General features: G+C 36.6%; 1 protein-coding gene across 5 annotated transcripts in view; it reads left to right on the top strand.

Moving 5' to 3' along the window:
• The window catches only part of LOC139964758 (transmembrane protein 163a-like), a 33,267-nt gene that overhangs the window by 479 nt on the left and 7,206 nt on the right, over positions 1–25,582 (top strand). The window contains exons 2-8 of one of the 5 annotated variants that reach the window (XM_071966709.1): positions 1,486–1,594; positions 5,412–5,569; positions 9,846–9,953; positions 14,250–14,293; positions 15,807–15,901; positions 21,139–21,235; positions 24,591–24,702. In XM_071966709.1, coding sequence (XP_071822810.1) covers positions 5,476–5,569; positions 9,846–9,953; positions 14,250–14,293; positions 15,807–15,901; positions 21,139–21,235; positions 24,591–24,702 — 550 coding nt within the window. In that variant the 5' untranslated portion in view covers positions 1,486–1,594; positions 5,412–5,475. Of the gene's footprint in view, positions 1–1,485; positions 1,595–5,411; positions 5,591–9,842; positions 9,954–14,249; positions 14,294–15,806; positions 15,902–21,138; positions 21,236–24,590; positions 24,703–25,582 lie in introns of all 5 variants that reach the window. The other 4 variants (XM_071966707.1, XM_071966708.1, XM_071966705.1 and 1 more) reach the window with 4 other exon arrangements.

Here is a 25,582-nt window from a genome sequence, read left to right as displayed (position 1 = left end):
TACAAGGAATACGCATAGCTTAATCCAATGATGAGTCAGTATTTTAGTCCTAGGCTATGGACATAGGGAAGCATTAGTTTAACAGAGAAAAGTTAAATCATAATTCACAAATGTCAGTAAGCTCATAATGTCATAGGAGTAGGCCTAGGCTAACCAGAAAGTTGGTGAACTCGCCTAGGCAAGGGCCTAGGCAATATGAATTATGAGTAGGCTACTATAAACTTCTTAAATGAAAAAAAAAAGAATCTCCAAATCAAATTGCAATGACGCAGTGGCCGATTTGGTGGAAATCCAACGTATCATGTGATTTTTTTTAATGCTTTGCCTTAACATTAGCAAACTGATTATTTACATCATAGGCCTACATATTACTTAATTAGGCCTCTATAGGCCCTAGGTTACCTTCAGTGGTTAATTGTCATGGCTTAGTAAAAGTACACATGATAGTTACTAAGAAAGGAAAAGTTGTTAATGTCAAAGCTGGTGACCAGAAGAAAAATAAATCAGAAGTGAAAAAAGGAAACAAGAAACTAATTAACATAAGTTTCCTGTGGAGAATTTTGATAGGGTCAAAACTTCCAGGATTGTAGAAAAGCATCGCTGTGCTCATGTTTAGCTCGTTTTTACGTAATTTGCTTCAAAGCAACTTACTTCACGATTTCTTGGTTTTGTCTTGATAATGAAACTTCATTCTGTAAGTGTAATGTTAACATATAAATTTATAGTCCATGAACTTATTTAAGTTTCATTTAGAACGGTGAAATAGAAAAACAGAAAAGAAAACCCATTATTTTTTCAAGTTTACCATTTGTGTACTGTACTACTGAGAGGAAAACAATAGAAATTCTGAGTGATGATATGTTGGGGGAATCGAACCAACATTGTTAATCACCCTCTTGTTAGCCTTAATTTTGGTGAGAAAAAATATACAAAGTTTGATTTGTCCAACTATAATCTTATTTAGAATAACTATTCTGTTATATTTACTGGGTAAACTTTTTGACCAAACTTAACCCCCAACCAACCCACCCACCAAAAATACAGTTCTTCAAAGCTTGTTACCAGTACGATCGTTGAAGCGAAGCTATTATATCTTGCAACCAATTGAATGCTCAATTTGACTCCAACTACAGGTAATCTGATCCTTTGTTCAGTCAGTTTAGCTAATGAATATTCACGAGTTTGCAAAGCATACAAGAATGTTGCAGGTAGTTTGTTTTTTTCTTCTTTCTTCTTAGCTCAGTTTAATACACAAGGCTACCTACCCTTCCGCTTGATACTTCATACCCACTTGTCGATCTTCAATAACCCTTTAAAATAGGTTGGTTAAACGATATTGGAGGTAATTAAAGCACTTAATTGACTGTGTTCAATGTCTGTGGGTATCACGAGTCTTGTGAGTATTGTCGTACGGTCGATAGAGCCATTCTCCATTTTTTGCTACTTTTTGTGATTACAACAACGGTTTCACAATTCTCTCGAAAGGAAAGGACCACAACTAAATTTGAATTTTTGGAACGTATGGCAATATATACTCTTAATTGGAGACAAAAGATTTGAAAAAGGAAAAGCAACAATCATAAAAGAAATAATGGTGAGTTACAATTACAAAAATATAATATGTTTTCTTTCTGTTTCCTTTTTATATTGTCATATTTCACTTGTGTTTGTTAAGTCATACTTAGGTAGATTTTAAATTAACATAGAAGCTTTGGGAGATAGTATTAAAGGCATCACAAGTAATCTAGCCTGCCCTACACCAGTGCATGTCATCACAATGTACCAAGCCAACATTTTTGCCCCTCCCTTTGAAATTTATACTTCTATCAATTTTATTGACTGAATTATTCAGAAAAATGGATGTAACTTTTGTTGACTTACTGATTTCACATTTTCATTAAAATAAAGGTGAGAAAAAGATTAACAAACTCTCTTAATGACATAGGTTTACATCAATTGGCATTTTTTTGTGTTTTTTTTGGCCAGTTTTGATATTTTGTAGTGACATTTAGTACAGTCTTTGTGCAGTTCCATTGGCATCGTAAACCATGTATGATGTCAACTCATATATATCTCTGGGTACATTATAAACAGGCAAAGCTTTTAAACATTGCATGAACCACTGAGCTCAAGTAACAGTATTTGCAGGCGCGTAGCCAAGGGGGGGGGCAAAGGGGGCAGCCGCCCCCCCTTTGAGCATATTTAAAAAAAAATTTGTAATGTTTTTATGATATCGCTAGTATTTTCAAAAGAGAAAATGCTAAGATGCAACTAACAAGGCCTGGGAAGTGCCATTTCCAGCGATCTGGAAGGCATTTTTAGCCAAAATTTTCTTGTACGCTTCGTGCCAATCATGGTGGGGCTACGCTTAGATAGTTTGCAATGACGAATCTACAGTTTCGCCCCTCCCTTGGCAAATTCCTGGCTACGCGCCTGAGTACTTGTAAATTTGTGCCTGTCCAACACATGAATTCAAATTGCCATGATTATCTGACGTATTATATATAGGTATATGTATATAAATACATATAGGTAAGCCAAGGAAATGAAAGTGAAATTACAAGTTTTAACTGCAAGTTGTGTTGTAAGCCAAGTTCCGTATAACAGACACACACACTTTTATGTATGTGTGTATGTATGTATTGAAGGGCACTTTTGTGTTAATGTGTTTATGTATGGAAGTTAAACAGAAAGCCTACAATGATATAATGCTCAAGGATGTTGTCAGTGGGCAGTGTTTGTTTGAAAGAGTGTATTGGACAAATATGTGAAGTTCCAGCTCCTGTTTGAATAAACTAAGCTATCAAGGTTTTAAAGAGAAACAAAGTAACTGAGCAGGGGCAACCATGTATACTTTTTTGGGGGGAGGGGGGTCTTTAGCTACCTAGAATGAAATCAGGTGGGTTTGCCATCCCTCCCCCCCCTCCACACCCAACTGGCAGACAGAAATGTGTACCAAAGATCCTAGCTAACAGTACATTATCACAAGAAGAAGGGGGGTGGGATTGAGAGGAGGGGGGGGGAGAGGAAGAAGTGAGGAGTTAGAAGGAAACCATACTCCTGTCTTCCTGTTTTTAACTTTGTCAGTTACTCCCTTGCATGACTGGAGCCTATTTATAGCTAGCGGCTGGGTGTTCTAATTCTATAAGGTAGCATACGCCCATTAACAGCCCTATTGACTTACACACTAAATCACAAAAGTAATGTGGTCTCTAAGTCAAGATAGAATATCTCACTAGCTTAACGCTATCCATCACAGGATAGCTGACGAGTTGGCCTTTCATGGCACCATCAATTTTCTGTATCGTGACATGACCATGTAGATTTTTTGCTATCCGAGTCGGAGGTTTTCGTCACTAAAACAAAACTTTTCACTCAGTAGTTTAACAATTTTCGTACGCTGCTCCTGGGAAGCCTAAAGGGATGTAAAATTGCCTCGATTGGCCCAATTTTTGCATCACATGTACTTCCATTCATGCCCTTCAACATGCAAGCAACAGGAATTCAAATCCTGATTTATAACAGGTAAAAAAGATGTTTCCTGCTGCATTTTGGCACTTTTCCTGATGGAGAACACCCGGGCGGATTGATATAGACTCTAACAGGAGTATGCCACCTTAAGCACAAGATTATTTCACCTGCTACATACAAACACCTGACACATATCACCATGTGTGAAACTCTCTGCATGTTTTGCTACTAGAAACATCCAACATTTCTACTCACAGCAGTTTCTCTGTTTATTTTTATTTTCTTCACTTTTGGATGACATTGACACTCTTTGCTTGTATGCATTTAAATATCATTTGCATACGATTTCACCGTCAGATGTATACGCAGTTTTTAGGATTGAGCATTTTTAACCTAACGTACATTCCTATGTTCACACATTATCTTTTATCCTCCAAACTCAGTCTAACAAATTTATTTTATATATATACATATATATATATACATATATATATATATATATATATATATATACATATATATGTTTTTGGTAATATTTTGATAAAATCAGTTAATAGCAAGAATTTGCATACTTCAAAAGCTTTAATATCACTTTAAATAAATAATATTGAGTTATTCGGTGGACTTGATATCTCATATTATATATTGTTCTCTACAGCTGTTCTCATTATGTTTATTAAGTATTGATTAATATTTAGTCAGGCCTAGAATTTCACAAGGTATTTCTCATTGTCATTTCCTGAATTACAATACACATCAACTTACTATATCCCACAAATAACAGAGTTATAAAATATGGCATGAATATTGTTATGAATATTGAATTTGTTCAAATGGAGAGCTTTATCCCTACAGAATAAAATCAGGTGGCTCAACTCCTCCTCCATCTCTCCCACCCCCACCCCCACCCCAACCCCACTCACACTGGCAGACCTTCCCAGTTGATGTGTATATGCAGAACAACTGAAAAATTTCTTCTACTTTGCTTAAAAAGTTGCAAAAATATTGCAGCAGTTTGCATATATACACAGCCTGCAGTTTACCAAAATTTCGCAAAGGGGGAGGTACCTTCCCTCCCCCTAGACCCCTTTCCTCTCTTTAGACCCCTTCCCAGTATGAAATAAAATCTAACCCCCCCCCCCCTAACGTCAGTACAAAAATGGTGGTTGCTCTCCCCTGTTTATTTATACAAATATATATACTTTAAAAAACTATGTTAAAGTTGTTCACTTATAAACAATATATCACTTTAACTGTTATGAATCGGTTCAGTAGCTTACGAGCTCATGTAATACCTTAGTACAGATCTGTTAAAATTCTCTTTTACTATCCATGGTACTTTACCCAGTAACATATGGCAATCAGCTGTAATACTGTAGTGTATAGTTTATTCATGAATATCAGTATATACTTACAAGTTTTAGTAGTCTGTATTAAAGGTCAGATAATTTATTCACTGTTCTGAAGTATCCACTTTGTACACCAGAAGCATGCATACCTGAAGTCAATCACTTCATTTATATTTTAATTTTATTTAATTTATTACATTTTTTATATTTTTTATATTTCATTTCATTATCATTTCATTTCATTTCATTTCATTTCATTTCATTTCATTTCATTTCATTTCATTTCATTTCATTTCATTTCATTTCATTTCATTTCATTTTATTTTATTTTATTTTATTTTATTTTATAATTTTTTTTTAATATTAAATTAATTATTTTTTTTTTAATGTTATTCCCAACTGTGATCTTTATCTTGCTGTCAGTTTGTCGATGTCTGACGTCACATACTCACATAGATTCCCATATACATGCTTATTACAGACCTTCTGTTCATCTTCCTTCTTAATAAGTGAATTAGTGGAATTTGACAAATCATTAACATATCCTTGAGGAGAATGAACTGACATGTTTTTCTTGTTCCTTGTTTACAGGTGTAAATGTAACAATATCTGTTACTTAAAAGGGTACTGAATTTTACTAGCGGCTTGTACACTCATGGAAGCTTTAGAGTTGAAACCATTGGAAAAGACGCCCATCGTGAATCATGATTATTCTTCAACAGATCAAAATTATAACAGCAGAGACAAAGGTATAAACTCAGATGAAAATGGTGAGAATTTTGATATTAAAATAACTGTGCTCATCGTTTGATTGATTGATATTATTTGCATTGATTTCTTTGAACAACCAAGTGGATTTTAACGATCATATGTCGGTATCGCCCAAAACGTTTAACGCATGCTTAGAAATCAGAAATCTCTCCAAGTTTCAAGAGCCAAAACTCATTTTCTGGAGATAAATGTTTATTCCCCTTCCAGCCATTCTCAGCCAGTCGAGAGGTTGAAATTAGATCGTCAAGCAAGATAAACCTGAACGAGGCAAGTTGCAGTATTCTGGGTGACCATTTTTGACACTTTTAGCATATTTATCAGCCATAGAGATACCCTACTTTGTGGCTAATGAAAAAAGGAAAAGTATGCCACGATCTAACAAGCTGATTGTATCAGTGAAAGGAGTTGCGGTATATAAAGAATGTCTACAAAATCGTGTCAAATAACAGAAATTTAGTTTTCTTTTAAACCTATAATCATTTGATCATGGGCTCCTAATTGTTCCATCCATATCTCACTGAATACGGTCACCTTGATACATACAAGAAGTTCATGTTGTTGCTCATAACAAAAGAGGAAGAATCCTTTTCCTGAAGTAAACAGAAAGTGACTGTCCAAATAACAATCCCTAGATCCCACTCAACTTTCCCCCAGCAAGCCTAACTTATTTCCTTCTTTCATTTTCAGTGGATTTGACTTAAAGCATTTTTTTTCTCAACTCTGTTGGGGAACTTATTCAACCGATTAGAAAAACAGAGAAAGATGTGCCATTATATATATATATATATATATATATATATATATATATATATATATGGTCAATTCCATGATAAGGTCAACATCATACCAAAAAATTTAAAATCATTGTACATTAAAATTGTATAAGTTTCCAATAAACAGAATACTTGTAGTTACTAAAAATAATTTTTTCACCCCCGAAACATCATTTGTTTGATTATGGGGTCGGTAATAACAAATGGTTCCTGTAGTAACTAAATTATGAAAAATACAGTGAAATTTCATTTTGTGCAGATTTGTACATATTAATCATAGGTATCATCAGTGTTTTGGACTTATTATATTTGCTATAGCATAGTGCTCACTTAATAGCTTCAATTTTTTTTCTACATCAAGGCATTAGACAATAGTGGTGAATTGAAAACACCCTCGATTTACTGTCACGCGAGTCACAAAATTTACTGTTTTTGTTTTTTTTCTCCTTGCCTGCACAATAGTTTTACTCCAAATGATGAATATCAAGTCTTCACATAGATACCAAAAGGATTACTGAATTTTCCTTTCCAGAAGATATTCAAATTTTGCGGAAAATCACCCTTTACGAATGTCACGCGAGTCACGTCACGCGAGTCACGTCAATTCAAGATAGTGTTTCTACCTATTAACTGTGTGTTGGACTACAGTAGTTATATTTGCTATAGCATAGTGCTCACTTTATAGTTTCAATTTTATTTTGACATCAAGGCATTAGACAACAGTGGTAAATTGAAAACAGTAAACACCCTCGATTTACTGCCACGTGAGTCACAAAATTTACCGTTTTTGTTTTTTTTCTCCTTGCCTGCACAATAGTTTTACTCCAAATAATGAATATCACGTCTTCACATAGATACCAAAAGGATTACTGAATTTTCCTTTTCAAAAGATATTCAAATTTTGCAGAAAATCACCCTTTACGAATGTCACGCGAGTCACGTCAAATCAAGATAGTGTTTCTACCTATTTACTGTGTGAAATTTACAGGGATGTTATAGTTTGATGAATGAATCACTGATTAAAGATATCATATATGCATTCCCCTTTAATTAGGCAACTTGAATAATATGGGCACACATAATGCAACTAATTATGATAATTTCATTTGAAATATCAGAATTTAAAATCATGAATATTTATTCGCAATATAATGCCTATTTTATCACCACATTTGGAAAGTTAGCACTTGTCATTGATTTTTTTAGTAATATACAAAAACATAATCTATATTTGTATCTGGCAATGCCATGTGCTATGATTTGACAACCTTAAGGCTTTAACTGCTCAATCATTCCCAAAATCCTATGAGCGAATGTATCTTCTCAAATATTACACTTTTGGTTTATTCAAATATGACAAATGAGAATGGTAATTTGAATCACATTTTGATAGATCTCTTTCTTCTATAACTCTCAAATGAGTGACTTCAACAGAGTAAATGTTGTTACAAATATTAATTGACAAGATATATTGCCTGAACAACTGTACTACCCGCACAGCATATTACCTACTGTCTGCAGTCATGAAGGTAACTCGGGGACATAATATCATCTGGACATTCCCAAGGGAAGTACCTTTTGGACACTTTCTAGACCAATGAATGTTATATTTCACTATGCAAGATCTATACCTATGATTCACTACTGCATTTGGTCTAGAACTATCAGAAAAGTGAACTTGTCACGCGAGTCACGTTTTCTTGTCACGCGAGTCACAATACATCTTCATCGTTATTTTCATGCATTACAACATTTTTTCAAAGTTGCATAGCAATTGAAGTAGAGGTGTTTTTCAACTTCGGTATGATTACAAAAAGTGATTGGAAATATTTTAATAAGACATAAGAAATCAAACATTTGTGTGTGCATTCTGATTTTTGCTAATAGTAACTGTCACGCGAGTCACGTTTAGTTTTTTTGCCAATTTCACCCCCAATACTTGATGTATAAATATTTTTTGTCTACTGTTGTGCAGTAAGCATTAAGGCGTACTTTACTGACTACATGAATGCTTTTCTCCCAGGTAATTTCTTTATTTGTTTAATGATATCAAATAGAGAGGAATTTTAGTAAAAATGTCACGCGAGTCACCGTGGAATTGACCATATATATATATATATATATATATATATATATATATATATATATATATATATATATATATATATATATATATATATATATATATATATATATATGTATATATTTATTTATATAGATATCAATTAGGTCAAATAACGGTCACTCCCTTTCAAATCTCCACCAAACAGTTTACTGCACCGCTCTCACAGCGATTAATCCAGCAGCTTTCGTTATGCATTTGAATATGTCTACTGGAAACCTTTCTTATATCCTGCAATATCTGGGGAGACAAAACCATGTTGAAAAGCTTGAAGTTTTACCATACATTTAGACACAGCGTAGATTTGTGTGTAGGGAGGTCAGACCATTGATGCCAGATTGGGGTGGGGGGGGGGGATTGGGGAGGCCATTGTCCCACAATAGTTTGGGGAGACAGAACCATGATATATGGAAAATATATTTTACAATAATTACTGACGGGATTTGCTGAAAGTGTATATAATTATTTCCTGAAGCGGCCGCAGGCTAGACAAGCCGTGTGCATCAGTAGAAATTACACAACGGGACGTATGCTAACAGCACATAACATATGTTAATAGACACAATAAAGTTGCGGCAATGACTGAATTATGGCACTGATGTGGGTGGGTGCATTGAAGACATCAACATTTTCGGGACTCAAAATTTTGCATTCAAATAGAATAGTGACATAACTTCGGCAGCGATTCTGCTTAGAGTTCTATTTTTTTTTCGCCCTCGCACTGTTTTTCAGACGGCTTTTTTGACAAAACGGGGGCAAACTGCCCGTCGCCACCGTGTATTTTCGACGCTGGTCAATAGACTTGAAAAAATTGCTAGAACTCTGTTGCACGTACGAACAAAAATAGTGGCTTCAGAGAAATTCTGAAAATGTGCCAGCAATTTTTACATAAAAGTTTGTTTTGGCATTTGCCGTATGGGTAAGTAACCCTTAACAATAGAGAATTGAACAAACTTGCCTTCTGGATTCGCGGGTGTATTTGACTTTCCTGTTAACATCATGTGGTTCTCACCCACTCTCTGTACCCACCCCCATCTTCCTGTTCCCAACCTTTCTGTACCATTTCCCTTGATCCTCTCCCTTCCAAAAATTTCATATAATAAATATGATAAAACCAATAATTAGAAAGACCGAAATTGCATGACATTACAAAAATTAGTGTTCACCTTTAGACTCACAATGGGAGATGGTCGGTTGGAATTTTTCTTCTCCTTCAACATTACAAATGCTTGTCCCAAAACATCGTGATGGTTTTTGCCAATATCAATGTTGACGTATTATCTGTTGTTTTTTAGTAACCCTAGATTAGTCGCGAAGTAATCCTCATTTGATTCCCTGATCCTTTCTTCCTTTCAGAAGAAGGGAACCACCTAAATCCACAGCAAGTGGCTTACTACCGTTTCTGCGCTTTATTGGTGGCGTGGTTGTCCGTCATCCTGTTGGCCATTCTAGCAGGCTTCAGTTTCGGTAAGTCGGTCACGTACGGTCACGTACGGTCAGGTACGGTCAGGTACGGTCAGGTACGGTCACATTTGAGTGATTTTTTTTCTTCTTCCGTTCTCGACGAACGCATTTCACTTTTGCTTTGGATCGCATTCTCATCAGGTTTGGTCCAACAGAAATTACCATGTATATCTATATATATGCCCTAAGAGTTGAAAATGGGAGGGATCATTTTTTAAGGGAATAATGAAGGCAGGGATCAAAGACAATTTATATTATTCAGTAACATAAAAAAAACTCTCTAATATTCGATTTTTAAGTTAACCGCTTCCTGATTGACTGAATACGCTCGCTTTGAAAATTGGCTCCTAAGGCCTCACCACAAACAATGCACAGTAGTAAGCCGCAATTCATTACGTAATACGCCTGAAATTCCATATTGATGACGTCCGGGAGGAGAGTTTTTATGTTACTGAAGAATATAAATTATCTTTGATCCCTGCATTTGTTATTCCTTTAAGCATCCCGGTGTTAGACACACACTAGAGCTCTCACCATTTTGTATCATAGGCTATATATATACCATACATATCACATCCTATTTTATGTTCCCTCTATCTTAAAACTGAAAATGACCTCACATTTCCCCTGCCCCTCCCCCCATTGCCTTCACCTATCTTATCCCTTTCTACCTCTCCCTCCATCTGCCTTTCATCTCCTCTTTCCCTACCCTTCCCACCTCCTCCCTTCCCCTCTACTCTCCATGCCATCCTTCCCCGGGACACTTTGACACCACTCTGATATCCTCGCAAGTAAAGTCATGAAGTGTAAAATATTTTATGTAGGCAAATGGAAAACATACCGTCTTATTCACGGCTCTCTTTATCGATTGGCTGACTATATCTTAACACAGCTCGGGTAGAAAATGCATTGATGACATATTCCCTGTTTATCATTTGCGAGGCTAAATCATGGAAGTGTATGAATCCGTAAAATCAAACAGTACAAAATGAAAAAAAACTAGATACCATCAAATGCAGATCCAATTTCATAGCTAGCCAAAGAAATTAACACCCATGACAAAGACACTTGCTGCACCGTTCCTTGAGTTATTTATTAGTGTAGTTAGTCTTTCATAAACTAAACAATATATAGCTACAGGTGGTATACTTTGTATGCAGCAAAAACGACTCCCTATCATGTTGTAAAGTATGGTGAAGGTACATAGGGCCATCCACTTAGGATAGCATAATACATTTTGGCCATACGGTTCAATATAAATCTGGTTACGTGTTCTCTAAAACTAGCAAAAACACTTGGGGAAAGGGGGGGTGGGAGGGGGTGTACATTTTTACAGATCTATCAACAGATAAGATTAGAATTTCAGTCACATGGGAAGATCAAGTGTGTTAAAAGGTATTTGCATTTCATGTTGTTATAATTTGAGTACTTAAACTAATTCACCATGATAATGATTGGGGAGGGAGAGGGGGGAGGGGGTGTACATTTTTACAGATCTATCAACAGATAAGATTAGAATTTCAGTCACATGGGAAGATCAAGTGTGTTAAAAGGTATTTGCATTTCATGTTGTTATAATTTGAGTACTTAAACTAATTCACCATGATAATGATTGGGGAGGGAGATGGGGGAGGGGGGTGTACATTTTTACAGATCTATCAACAGATAAGATTAGAATTTCAGTCACATGGGAAGATCAAGTGTGTTAAAAGGTATTTGCATTTCATGTTGTTAAAATTTGGGTAATTAATATAATTCACCATGATGATGATTGGGGATGGAGGGGGGGGGGTGGTGGTTTAGGTGGTCTTGGCAAAATGGCTCCTAGTAAATATCCGGTAAAAATAACGTTTTAACAGCGCAAACCTGTGAGCATAATTTACTGAGCCAAGGCTGTACAAATTAATCTACCTTATGAATCTAGCATTAAACCGACTAGATAAACACACAGTCTGTTGACATCTGCTTTCTGTGTGATCCCATGTGGTGAAATTCACACTGGATTATAGGCTGACTGTTACAGTCATTGTTTACAGCTCTAATCCATATTTACAGACTGTTTTGTACAAGTTGTATATTAAATAAATGAAAGAGTTACAGAAACGAATAGTATGAGTGGGTCGACAATGAGAGAAACAATTGTATCAGCCTACATACTCAGGTTTTCAATGATATATATCAGAGCCTATACCTCAAGCCCCATTGAGCCTGCCCAGCTAGAGCAAATACACTTGAAATAAAAAACACAATTGAGATCTGAGCCAATATCCTCAGGGTTTACAATCTTTCAATGGTTTTGACTTGAATGTCCGAACCTTCCAAAAGTACTCTTAAGACTAAAACTTTAGCATCTAGTTGTTTTTGGGAATGGTCACCAAAATTATTTGGAAGAAAAACATGGAAATTAATTGAACATAAATGGCTTCATAAGTTGCAATCAATAATCCAGTTTACAACAAAGAACTCTTTATCTTATAAACAAACAGGGATGCCTTCTCTCAGTGGACCCCTTCCCTGGGCCACAACATCGGCAACTGGAGGCTTAATTGCCAAGATGATGAAAATTGAAATTGGGGTCATCAAGTTAAAAAAAAAAATTCAATACCTGGGGAAAGCACAGTAGTTATTAAGTATCAATCCAGGGGGCCGGTTGAATTAATTATTGATCTCAATTTACGTACAGACTGCATGATGTAGGGCTTACTTTCAGTTCAGGGTCATTTTACGATTACAGCTGCTCAAAGCTGAATATCAAAATCAAGCATATGTTTAGCTATCGTTGTAGTGTTTATAGTTTCTGGCTGGTTATATATGAAATTTTAATGATTTATTTTATCCATTGTAATTTTGAGGTTCATCAGTTTTGATATTGCCCTCAATTTTAGAGCAAAGCAATGCTAAAAAAAAAGGAAAAATTGCCAAAAGTTACCAAAAGCCAATTCATTTGGTTGTATGTGCATGACCATTAAATTGATTTCTAGATATATCTGATGGAGGGTCAAAAGCCAGGTTAATTTATCAGCTTGTTTGATCGATAGACAGAAAATACGCTATGGCAATCAGTGGTAGTGAACGAAGCTGATTGAAATCATGAGCTAAACATGATATTATCCAGTATTTGTACAAAATATGCTAAAACAATCCAAGTAATGGTCACTCACTCATACTCCAATAAACTTCAATACTCATTTGACTGCAAGCAAACTTTAGCTCTCCGCCATCTTCATAGAGACATTTTAATTCATCTAATTTGGACACTCCCTTGAATGGCAAGACCCTCCAGAAAAGTATGCATTTGAAAAATTTCAGCAATTTGCTGGAAAGGTTGCTGAAATTTGGGGGTCAGTACTGATGTCCTTTAGGTGCCAATTTTTTTTTTTTTGGGGGGGAAGGTTGGTAATTTTTTCAGCATATGCAAGGATGGGATTGAATGAGGGGTGGGGGGGGGAGGCAGGGAAATTTGCAGGAGTTAGACTGATACCCTCATGTTGTATGAAAATCATTGTGGGGACCATGATCTCCCAGAACTACCTACCCCCCCTTTCCCCAGGGCCATGATATAAGGAAGCAATAATGTTGGCCTTTAATTTTTGCTGTTTTTATAGCTTCTTCTTCTGCAAAGTTTCTCCATATGTGGGTCAGTATGACTCAATCAAAATTACAAATAAATCCAGTCAATATAAAAAGAGAGCAAAATTGATCACTTCGGTGCCAATTTAAATGAACATATTTTGTAATTTTCGCACTCAGTCTATTTTTAACGATCGAATGGCATCAAATGATTTTGCCCATCTAAAACAAGCCAGAAAAACTCCTTGACAAAAGGATCTTGTCAATGAAAAAGTATCATGAAAATTACAAAATGAAATATTCTGCATGTCAAAAGTAAATCCCTCGGAACAGTAACACAGTCAAGTTGTATTAATTCAACAGTTCCATAATTGCAAAATAAAAAGAAAAATTATTGTGTAAATTAAAAAGATTTCCTAACCCCCAAAAAAAGGGCTCTCGAGCAAGGTCACCAAGCTAATCGAGCCATTTTTGTCGAGAGAAACAAATTCAGTGTAGATTAATATTAATTAATATGAATATTATTGCTTATATGGAGACGTAGAAATACCCAGATGAACTAAAGTGTTCTTAAAGTGGAGTTTCAATTCCCGTGATTCTTTCTCGTTCTCCCAAATGTTGACTCGTATGTACATGCTAAGCTACAAACAATTTTTTGTTTATCAATTTTTTTCTCCGTTTTCTCTTCATATTGTGTCATTTTTCTTTCTTTGTTTTTGGCTCCTTCAGTTGCTTCTAAACTTACCAACAGTGCAGCAGCGTTCGGATTCGGTGTAAGTTTATATAATCGATTTCGTGCATGTCATTTTCTATCTCTTTTTTTGTTTTATCACTGAAGATATAGACTTACAGAAAGTTGCTGGTACTGTAACGTTATTAAATGACTTCATTTTTTTTTTGGGTTTCTTTCTTTTCTTTTGGTTTTGGTGAAAAAAAAAACCCTAAAGAGTAATATGTTCTCTGCCACGAGGAAAATGAACATGTAAAAATTTATATCGTATGGCGAAAAACATGATATAATTGAACCACATCATGCGTAGTGCCGTGCTTGTAACTTTCCAAGGTTTGGGAAGGACGTACTTGACAGAGGGAGGGAGGGAGGGAGGGAGGGAGGGAGGGAGGGAGGGAGGGAGGGAGGGAGGGAGGGAGGGAGGGAGGGAGGGAGGGAGGGAGGGAGGGAGGGAGGGAGGGAGGGAGGGAGGGAGGGAGGGAGGGAGGGAGGGAGGGAGGGAGGGAGGGAGGGAGGGAGGGAGGGAGGGAGGGAGGGAGGGAGGGAGGGAGGGAGGGAGGGAGGGAGGGAGGGAGGGAGGGAGGGAGGGAGGGAGGGAGGGAGGGAGGGAGGGAGGGAGGGAGGGAGGGAGGGAGGGAGGGAGGGAGGGAGGGAGGGAGGGAGGGAGGGAGGGAGGGAGGGAGGGAGGGAGGGAGGGAGGGAGGGAGGGAGGGAGGGAGGGAGGGAGGGAGGGAGGGAGGGAGGGAGGGAGGGAGGGAGGGAGGGAGGGAGGGAGGGAGGGAGGGAGGGAGGGAGGGAGGGAGGGAGGGAGGGAGGGAGGGAGGGAGAAGGAGGGAGAAGGAGGGAGGGAGAAGGAGGGAGGGAGGGAGGGAGAAGGAGGGAGGGAGTGGGCCTTGCATGTACAGTACTTGTTTTTCTTTTTCTTTGTAACACTAGAATTTAATGTTGGTATTGTTGTTATGAGCTTCCCTGGATTTAGGGCTGGAAGCTAGGCTTATATTTTAATGAAAAACCCTGAGTAATAAACCTATATTGTCACATGTGTCACATTTCTCAGTGTGACACACAACACTTAGTTGCTACTTTGCAAGTGAGAACAGTAAGTCTATTATTATTATTGAAAGCATTTTCACAAGGATCTATTTTTCTTTTTTAGTGATTTGCAATATGATATATTAGTCTTGAATAATGTGTAACAGTAAGTTGGCCTGACGTTTCGATCCTTGCAGGATCTTCTTCAAAGGCTAAATGACAAGTGACAGTAACAGAAGGGACAAAAACACGCACAGAATACAGACAGGTTAATGAGCACAAAGAGATGGATGAAAGAGATGGATACCTGTCTGTATTCTGTGCGTGTTTTTGTCCCTTCTGTTACTGTTACTTGTCATTTAGCCTTTGAAGAAGATCCTGCTAGGATCGAAACGTCAGACCAACTTACTTTTACACATTCTCCTACACAGGCTCTCTAGTGGATAAGCAGTTTGCTAACAGTTCTATTTTATTTTAGTCCTGAATAATATTATCAAATTTTCTCTCTCTCTCCCTCTTGGCAGTTTGACTGTGTTCTAGACATCGGGACGTCAGCTGTAGTAATATGGAGGTTCATGGGACCGGTAGGGTCCATCTATTCAAAGGAGAAGGAAAGAATGTAAGACTCGGTTTTAATTTCTCGAAATAAACGATATCTATTAACAAAGCATGACCAATTAGTTATCGAAAAAATTCCGGCGACATGGCTTGAATTTTTGCTTCATAAAACTTTATAACAAAAGGCTACAGTAAAGATTTGAATTCCGCTTTTTTTTTCGTAACAAAGGCAAACATTTTGATCAAAACAAATATACCCTTTTATGGATGCTTGAGACGGCTTGTTTATTCGGTAACCAAACTTTATTGGACAATACGGTGCAGGTCCTACCTGCACCTCTGACTATGAGTAGGTTTAACCTATAATAATATCTGAGACTATTTTGCATAGTCTGGTTACCTAGCAAAATTTGATGAAAAGAATGAATAAATTAATGATATTGCCTCCAGTTTCCTCTGCTAACGATGACTAGTATGACATAATACGTCAGTACACGCACCCGTCTGCAGACACTTGCACTGGTCTGTGTCTTGTCTATGAAGGAACGGACCGGACCTGGAGAGTAACTGGGAGACCTTGGGTCACCTAATCCCCCTGAATGTCCACACAGCCACAATCTCGAAACGCTATTTCATGTTCAGAACCTTCCCCGAATGTGAGCTCACGATTGCCGGGTTCTGATCTCTAGTACTCGAGCATTCACACTAAAAAGTTCAACCCCCTTGAGGATATCAGATACCCCTGTGTATTCTCATGCATAAACAAGACCTTTTAGGCATCACCAGATCTAGGATCTATGGAAGGGATCTAGGGAAGGGATCTAGGAGGGATCTAGGGAAGGGATCTAGGGAAGGGATCTAGGGACGGAATCTAGGGAAGGAAGGGATCTAGGGAAGGAAGGGATCTAGGGAAGGAAGGGATCTAGGGAAGGAAGGGATCTAGGGAAGGGAAGGGAGATTTAGAGAAGGGAGTGGTATAGAACATCGCCAGCTTTGTTCTTCAACTTTAACAGGATGGTTATGAAAGAGTGAAAATTCTCTGTGCGGACTTTTAAGAACGGAACAAAAGTATCAAAGAAAAATAATGTATGTTACATTCAATTCTTAATGTTTCCCACATTTTTCCAGACAAAACCCTTTGCCTCTCCCCCCACCCAGACCCCCATCCAACAATATTTCCCAAACAAAGTCTAATTCCATCATGCCTATGCCACCGCAATGAAGAGTACAGTATTCTACGTATTTGTGTATTGCAGTTTCGTTAAAATCCAAAAGAGCATCTGTTTGTTTGTTTGTTGTTTGATAGGTATGCTGGTTCTCCGCATCAAAATCTGAGTTGATTATTAATATTCTTTTCTCTGGTACCATCATCTTATGAAGGCAATGGAACCCCCAACAGAGAAAATAGATTGAAGGAATATTTAATCTTATGAGATTAAAATCATTTTCCTACAGCGAACCGAATTAGAAAAGGATTTGATGACATGTTTTCCAATATTCAATGTGGGTCTTCTTCTGGTTTATTCATTAAGTTAATACAAACAAACATCGAATACAAAATCAGTGATTTTCAGTTTAAAGCTATAAATCCTTCGGTCGTATTTGGTACTGTCTATCGTGCAGCAATAACGACGCAATCATGACGATGAAATTTCTCTAGCCAAAAGTATTTTGGCCCGTTCGTAATTTGATTTCCAACAATATTCAATGACAAGAGGTCTGCTTCTGTGTTAGACTTCTTCTGTTTTCATTTGGTTATAAAACGCCTCATTTTACAAGCTAGGTACTGTGAATTCTGGCGGGGCTCCCTCAGCAGAGAAATGGCTATATAGGTAGGGATCGCCACCAACTAATGGCTCGATAGCTAAGTCGCTATATCGCTGAGATTGTAAACCAGAGGTCGATGGTTCAGATTCCCTTCTAGCCATAAATTTATTTTCTCTTTGCCATTATTCGTAAGATAATATTAACAAACATTTCAAAAATGGTTGATTTTACCGTTCACCTGAGTGAAAACCCACAATCTTGCTTTGGTACTATTGCGAAGTAAAATAGTCACACAATCACACAATGCAATTATTCTCTCGCAAAATTGTTGGCCCAGTCGGAGAGATCGATCAAGCAAATGAAAAATTCAAACAGAAATTTTGGTGTCCCGTCTTTGTCAAGCCAAATCATTTCGAAAAGATTAATCGGAAACTGTCTTGACCTCGCTACGTTCTATCGGAGAACAATGTAGTGTATGAATTAAGTGAAACATTTTCAGCTGGACTCAGTGCAGTCATGGATGCAAGTTCTGGCGTAGCAATTTATGACTCCGGGTTACTTTTTAAATGGGTCGGACTACGAACGCCACTCCATGCTAATTACGGAAACATTACTTCAGAGTGAGGGAGGGAGGGACCTGGAGTGGAGTATAGGCTGCAAAAGACATTACTTAATGGTGTTAGGTTAAGTGATTCTTTCAAGTCAATTCTCTTGCGTATAAGTCTAAAGCAAAGTTACGAGACAGAAAGATCGAGTCATCTTCTCGCAAATTATTTGTTGTGAGTAATGGTATATATTTCAACGATAAATATGAAACAGAAATTGGACAATAGAAAATAATTGCATTTCCATTTCTCGTTCAAATATTTACCAAAAAGTCGGAAGTACATGGTCATGGTTGTGTGACTGTTATTAATTACACCCGAACAAAATATTGTTGGACTATCGAATGTGGACTGCATAATGCCGGTTTTAATCAAACACAGCTGTGGGCAATTAATTAACTACTGTCTTACATACAGTAACAGTGTCAACAGTGGTATATGGAGTGTTAGAATTTAACAAAACTATTTCAACCTGTTAAATAGTGGTGTAGAAATGTACCTTTTCACATCTGGCCTGGCTGGCAAGAATGTCTCATGCCAAGGTACAACAGTACCCAGCACGCCTCAGTTACAGTGGCGCAGCGTCCATACAGTCAGAGGGGGCGGATGCCCCCCCCTGACGGACTCAAATGGACTGCTGGCGCCCTTTTCAGCTTTTTACCACTTTTTACTTATTCGCGATTATTGACTTTTTAATTGCGCTCTCAAATACCTATTGACATTTGTCACATTTTGTTGGTGTAATTCTCTGACAAAATGGCGATGACACCTATTTATTCTTTGTTTATCTGCAAATCAGCAAGGCCCGGAAAGGGTCATTTCCGGCGATCTAGGGAGTATCTTTACTCAAAAAATTTCTCCACGCTCAGCGCCAATCTGTGGTGGCGCTCCACTTAGATAGTGTTGAAAGCGCCCCTACAGACCATTCTCGCCCCCCTTGACCAATACCTCTAGTTCCGCCACTGCTTAGTTACAGGGATAATTAAAACCTGGCAATTTTATTCAATTTCATGACCTAATCACAAGTTACAGTATAGGTAAGACCAATAACATCGTAACTTTTACTGGTATAGTTACAGAGCTTGTGCTGTCCTTGCCTCCTTCCTGTATGGTTGCTATGGAGATTTACTTGATGCTGATAAAGTATAGGCTGCTAATTACCAGCATGTATCATATATAGGCTATGTTCACATTTGAGAAGGCAGTTAAGTGGGATGGTGAACTCCCCCCCCCTCTCCCCCCAGGAGATAGTTAAGCTAAAATGCGGACAATCCATGTTTAGAGAACAGGTGGTTGATAATCGTACGTGCAACGAAAGTTCACAAACAGGTCATAATGATTGTTAACAAATAAATTAGCTAAGTCTTATAGTATTACCATTGACAGTGCACTAGAGCCAGCCTGTAATAGGCTGTGTTTTATGTAGAAGAGGTGAAGACAAGTTATTACTAGGGATCTTGGTTCCCATAATCCCTAAGTGTTCACACAGGATCCCTGAGTGTTCACACGGGATCCCTGAGTGTTCACACGGCAACCATGATCCCTGAGTGTTCACACTATAAAGTTTAATCACCATTGCAAGGGTCAGGATCCTGCCAGAAAGTGGGATCGCAAAAGAAACTAGCTAACCACAGTAGTTCCCTGAAGAATCGAATTGTATCGAGGGGGTTACCTAAACTTTGATGCATCGTAAAACCATATCACATACATGGTTATGGTTAGAACGGTTGATTTGTCTCCCAACCTGAGTTTCAGTTTTCAAAGTGTAGACCGTGGATCTGTGACCACAGAAACTTTTCTTAAGATGTATAAATCACATCAGGTTTTCTTTAATTTTATTTTTTCAGGTGAGGGTGGAGGGGGTGGGTGGGTGTGTTTTCATCCTTCATTATATCAATTGTATCGAGGCGGTTGCCTAAAATTTGATGCACCGTAAAACCATGCATACCACATACATGGTTATGGTTAGGGAAGGTTGAAATGTCTCGCAACTTTGAGTTTCAGTTTTCACAGTGTAGACTGTAGATCTGTGACCAAAGAATCGTTTCTTAAGATATATAAATCACATCAGGTTTTCATTAATATATTTTTTCTTCGGGGGGGGGGGGGGATGTGGATTGGTGCGGGTGGGTGTGTTCATTCTTCATTATATCAAAGAAAATCTGGCCTCCATATATTAACAGATTTTGATTAACACTGATATCGAAAATGAACCGAAATCAACCAAAATAAAATCAATTTAACAAAATCAATTCACCAAGTACATGTTGTAAGGTTTGAACAGTTTGCTGTAATGTTTACAGTCAGATGTTGAACTATATAATGTACACGTCATAGTTGTACACATGTCTACATATATAAAAATTACTGTCCACTGTGTGTTTAATCTGAATTTATATTAATCTGCAAGAGGCTAGAGCATTAAAATCCATTTCAGAACAGCTGATCAAACCAATAACGGAAAACACAATATTTTGTCTTTCATGGCTGCCGCTAATTGCAAACACTCATATTTGAATATAATGACGTTAGAAATGACAGAGTATTTATTTTGGCGGTGTACGTACAACGTGTGTTACACCAATTTATATAAAAGCTAAGTACTTCACATGTATTACAGTCAAACAAATATAGCATGCCGGATATTTTAATTCGATAATTGTTTTTTTTTCCTTCTTTCTAATATTTTTTGCTAATGCTTGGGTGCTCGTGAACGCCGACAATTGGCCCTGCCCTACCCTGCCATTTCATTGCAAATGGAATCGAGACAAATTCTGACCTTACCCGAGAAAAATTGCCTTATAAGCCTACCGATCTTCAATGCGAGCGCCTGTATCAAACTGATGTAAAAAGTGTTTTCACAAATGCTAATATATATTTTTTTCTCCTTTTCATCAATTAACATTTTATTTTGTCTTTTCATCAGGGCCCTGCTGGTACTGGGTGTTCTATTCATTCTGGCCTGTTGTTCTATATCAATACGTAGCATTATGGAATTAGTCAAAGCAGAGATTCCAGAAGATGTAAGTATATTTCATGTCAACCACAATCGTGGTTCATATTTATAAAGAAAAAAAGTCTCCAGCGTAAATTATGTTAAACATAACACAAGAGTCACTTTTCATGAGCGAAAGTCTTCATTTTAGCTATATAATCCTGGACTTTCTGTTCTAAAGAGACAGAAGAAAATTATTTCGATAAAAAAAATTTAATATTACAAATGAAACTTGCAATTTAAGAAAACTTATTTTCTGTCCTACTTCCCTCTCTTGTCATATCTGTTCTGTTTGTATGAAAGGAGCAGTTTAAAAAAAAAGTGAGTGGCAACATTTTGAGGACCCAGTTAGATAATCGGTTCCTTGCACGTTTACCTTTCATTTAACAACAAAAAATCTAGGAAAGTGCCTCGGTTTCTTCGGTGATCATTTTTTGTGTCTTCTTGTATCATTTGTTATCATTTTTGCTGAGTAAATTCTAGGTAAGATTGATCGATAAAATACAAAATTGTCAAACAATCATAAACAACACCTTTCAAGTTACAGAAAATCCACCTGCATAAAAGTGCATGTAGTCTACGTAAAATAGAATAGAGACACTCCAGAACCCTGCTCTGGAAGTAAAAACACTGGCTGTATTTTAACCTCATAAAGTATATTGCAATAAAGAAAAATAGTTATACAGCAAGGTCTGATAACCCACACATTTTGTGGTTTATACTGGTTATAAAATAATTGAATAAGGACTACTATAAAAAGGGGATGTATGGTTCACTTCCTGGGAAGTGAAAACTTTATTGTTTTTAAGAGATGTCTCAGTAAACTGTCAACTGTTACAATTTAACGGCCATAGCAACAATTTTTAGGGAGATTGATAGCACTGCCTAATTATGACAATTCAAGACATTTTGAGAAGTTGAGAATATTGTTAATATGCTTTGGACGTTTCCCTAGCTAAAACCTAAAACAATTTTCATACCCATCAGAACAAAGGAATGTTCGGGTATTATAAAATTCTCGCTTTGATAATTGTTGGCATTGCTTACACAGGCTCCTAGGTTATCTAAAATTATTAGAATACCAGAATGACTAGTTTCTAACAACATTGACAAGTTTTTTTTGGTTGTAAATGATACCCTAAGAAATTACCTCAATTATTATGATTTTTTTTCAAGTGATGGTGTAAGTTTTGATAGCAATATGCTACTACGAAGTATTGAAACGATGGCTCGTGTCGTGGACATCTGTGTAGGGTCACAACAGTCGCCGCCGCTATGAGAGGGGACCATCCCCCTCAGAGAGATAAATATGGTTGGCTTTTTCTTTAAGCACATCTGACATTTTAAAGAAACATAAGATCGAAGAGGGTTCAAATTGCAAATGCTGCCCATTTGTCACTCATTTGGTCCTCAGATGTTATAAGACTCAGTTTCTCCAAAAAAATAAAAGACATTTCCAGATCTTACATTTTTGGCATGCTTAGAATAAGAACCTCTTGTGGTTTGCAACAAAGTTTGTCCCAAAATTGGTAACGCTGATAATTATAAAATTTTAAATAATTATAATTATAATAATTATATATTAACGGAATCGACCTCAAAGTCAGTGGAGAAATTGTAAAATGTTGCCTTGAGAATTGACTTGATAGAAAAAAATATTCTAAGTAAGATCTCTTTTTACACTCTTCGACCTCTGATTAACCCATGACATTGCACAATGTAATATTAATTTTTTTTTAAATTATTTTTTAATGGCAAAAACTCTGAAATGGTGCACACCTATTTTTAGCTACTTTTATGTAAATTTTTTTTGGTGTGTGTGGAAATTGCACCATAAGGTATTCCATGCAAAACCAAACAATTTGTTTGAACAAAGAATATTTTTATGTCAGAGTACTGCATATTGCTGGTACTTCCTACTCACATATGCACTGTGGAAATAGAGACAGATGTTTTATAAGTCCAATATTTAAGCTCCTGAGTTTGCTAATTATGACAAACTCGTGCAAGAACGTGAACAGTGAAATGAGAATTATATATGTGGGCAACACGGATGGCTCATCTATTGGCTAAGTGCAAGTCACGTATGAAACATAACGGGAAAATTTATTTAAAGTGACGTCCAAATGTTTATACACATGTATGTGTATCATGTACTAATGTTTATGCATCTTGATTCAACATGTTGAGTATTTTAAAGTGACTGTAAGATACATTCATCAAATTTAGCCTTAAAGGAGCTTTCTAGAGATTGAATATACTTTCAATGTGATTAATTTCTTGAAAGTTACTGGAAAGAGCTATTGAAACGTTACTAGCACTCAAAGGTTGATATTTTAACCATATATATGTTAACTAAAAATCTGCACAAGGCTAAAGCCTATCCTTTAACTAATGGTTCATTATTATAGCAAAGCTTCAAGCTGTAGTGAGTTCTACAGGAATTAAAAACAACAACATTTTAATTTCAGTATGGGAATTTTTATAATGCTATCAAATGTTGTTTAGCATGTAGATGGTACTAAACTTTAATAATGTTCATGAAGGAGAATTAAATAATAAGCGATAACTTTAACTTCGCTATCATATATTTATAAATGTGCACTCATATATTATACTGTGAGAAGGAAACAGATGTTAGAAAAGCAAACATTTTAGCAGCCCCAGTTGGTTTTAAGATGATAAGCATGTGTGTGTGTGTGTATAGTAATGAAATATTGCAGAATCAATAAGCATAGTTCAAATTTCTCATGTCTATTGTTAACATTTGTTTTGAAAGGGAGTTCAGAGAAGTCTTCTGTTTGTTATGATAATGGAAGAGGACCAAATTCTAAGCATCCCGTTGAATTTTGCATCAATTCCTGTAAATTTATCGTATTTGAGATAACAAACATTGAAGTTTACAAGTATTGTTCAAAGCGGAACTTGAAGCAAACAGGTGTGATGTCATAGATGCACTCGCCCATAAATTTGTTTTATGTCTTTCTTTAAAAAGTATATCCATATTTCTTCATCCAAAACTTTGGTAATTGCACTAACAAATAAATTGCAGTTAATGAGGTTAATGAAAAACAAATTATTCTCTTCTCAGTGCGTTACTGTGACATCGCACCTTTTTGCTTCAATTTCACTTACGGCACAAATTGTGACAATTTCAACCGTTATTATCTCGATATGAAATGTAGAAATTGGTACAAATTTCACCAGGATGCTCAGTTCATATGATCTTCTCAGCATTTAGTATTTTTTTTCCCCCTCTGGACTATCCTTTGAAGCAATGGGAACAATTTTCTATAAATTTTTGAAGTATGAAATTAAACCTTCCTTTTTGTGAATTTGTCTCATTTTTTTATTCTTCTGTCCTCTTTCTCTTTGCATTCCAGAATCTGTGGGTTTTAATTGTAGCGTTCGGAAGTACCATAATCTGCTTCTCGCTAGCCATTGCCAAATTTGCCATTGCCAAAAAATTAAATAGTAAGAGCATCCGATCAGATGGTGAGTTGAAATTGTCTTTTTTTTACTTATTTTATCAAGGATAATATTTAAAAAATGATGTCAAAATTTAAGAGAGTCGTAAGGAAGGATTAAACCCTAAACCAATCTATGACTTTTCTGTGAGTTTCATTAGTTATAAATGTGTCTTTTACCTAAAGATAGAAATATGCACTCTTAACTACTAGCAACTATTAAGTGCCAACAACTTAAACCTACCACACTCTCATAGTGGATGAACAAAGGCCTAAGCAAGGATTCGCTTCACCATACAGAAAACAGGCAACAACAAAAAAAAAGGATTGGCAGCGACAGTTTTTTGGTGAGAACAAATTAGGCCCTAGCATTTTGACAGAAATCTCACTTGATAGACAGAAGTAGAAAAAATAGTTGGGCCTAGTGGAAAGTCTTCTAAGGTAAACATAAGTTGAAGTTATGAAATGAAACCAACTACTATAAGGAAAATTAACTACAACGAGAAGAACTAGAGTAAACACAATTGCAAACATTCTGTCAATCAGCTTTGTTAGTAGATTTTGATTTTGAAGTTTTTTTGATGCCATCAGAGACTAAAGTCCTATTAACGATTTAGCTCATTTGCATGACTTACAAATTTTTTGTTGGTATTTTTTTTCTTTATGCAAATATTGAAATAACAATTTGAATATTTCCAGCTTAAATAATGATATGATAAAAGTGTCCGGGCGACAGAATGTTAATTATTGAAGCGGCCTCATTAATAATTTGATCATTAACCTCCACTTATTGTGAACATTTAAGAGGGCGTATCAAGAGGGCTAATCAAGAATTGTATAAAGGAGGGTGTATGGCGCTGTGGTTGTTGAAGTTGACTCCCATGTAGGGGGTCTGATATTCCCCCCTT

Source organism: Apostichopus japonicus, chromosome 23 (assembly GCF_037975245.1).
Source record: "Apostichopus japonicus isolate 1M-3 chromosome 23, ASM3797524v1, whole genome shotgun sequence".
Taxonomy (NCBI): Eukaryota; Metazoa; Echinodermata; class Holothuroidea; order Aspidochirotida; family Stichopodidae; genus Apostichopus; species Apostichopus japonicus.
The sequence above is the reverse complement of the archived record's forward strand: the minus strand, read 5'-3'. Positions and strand labels throughout refer to the sequence as shown.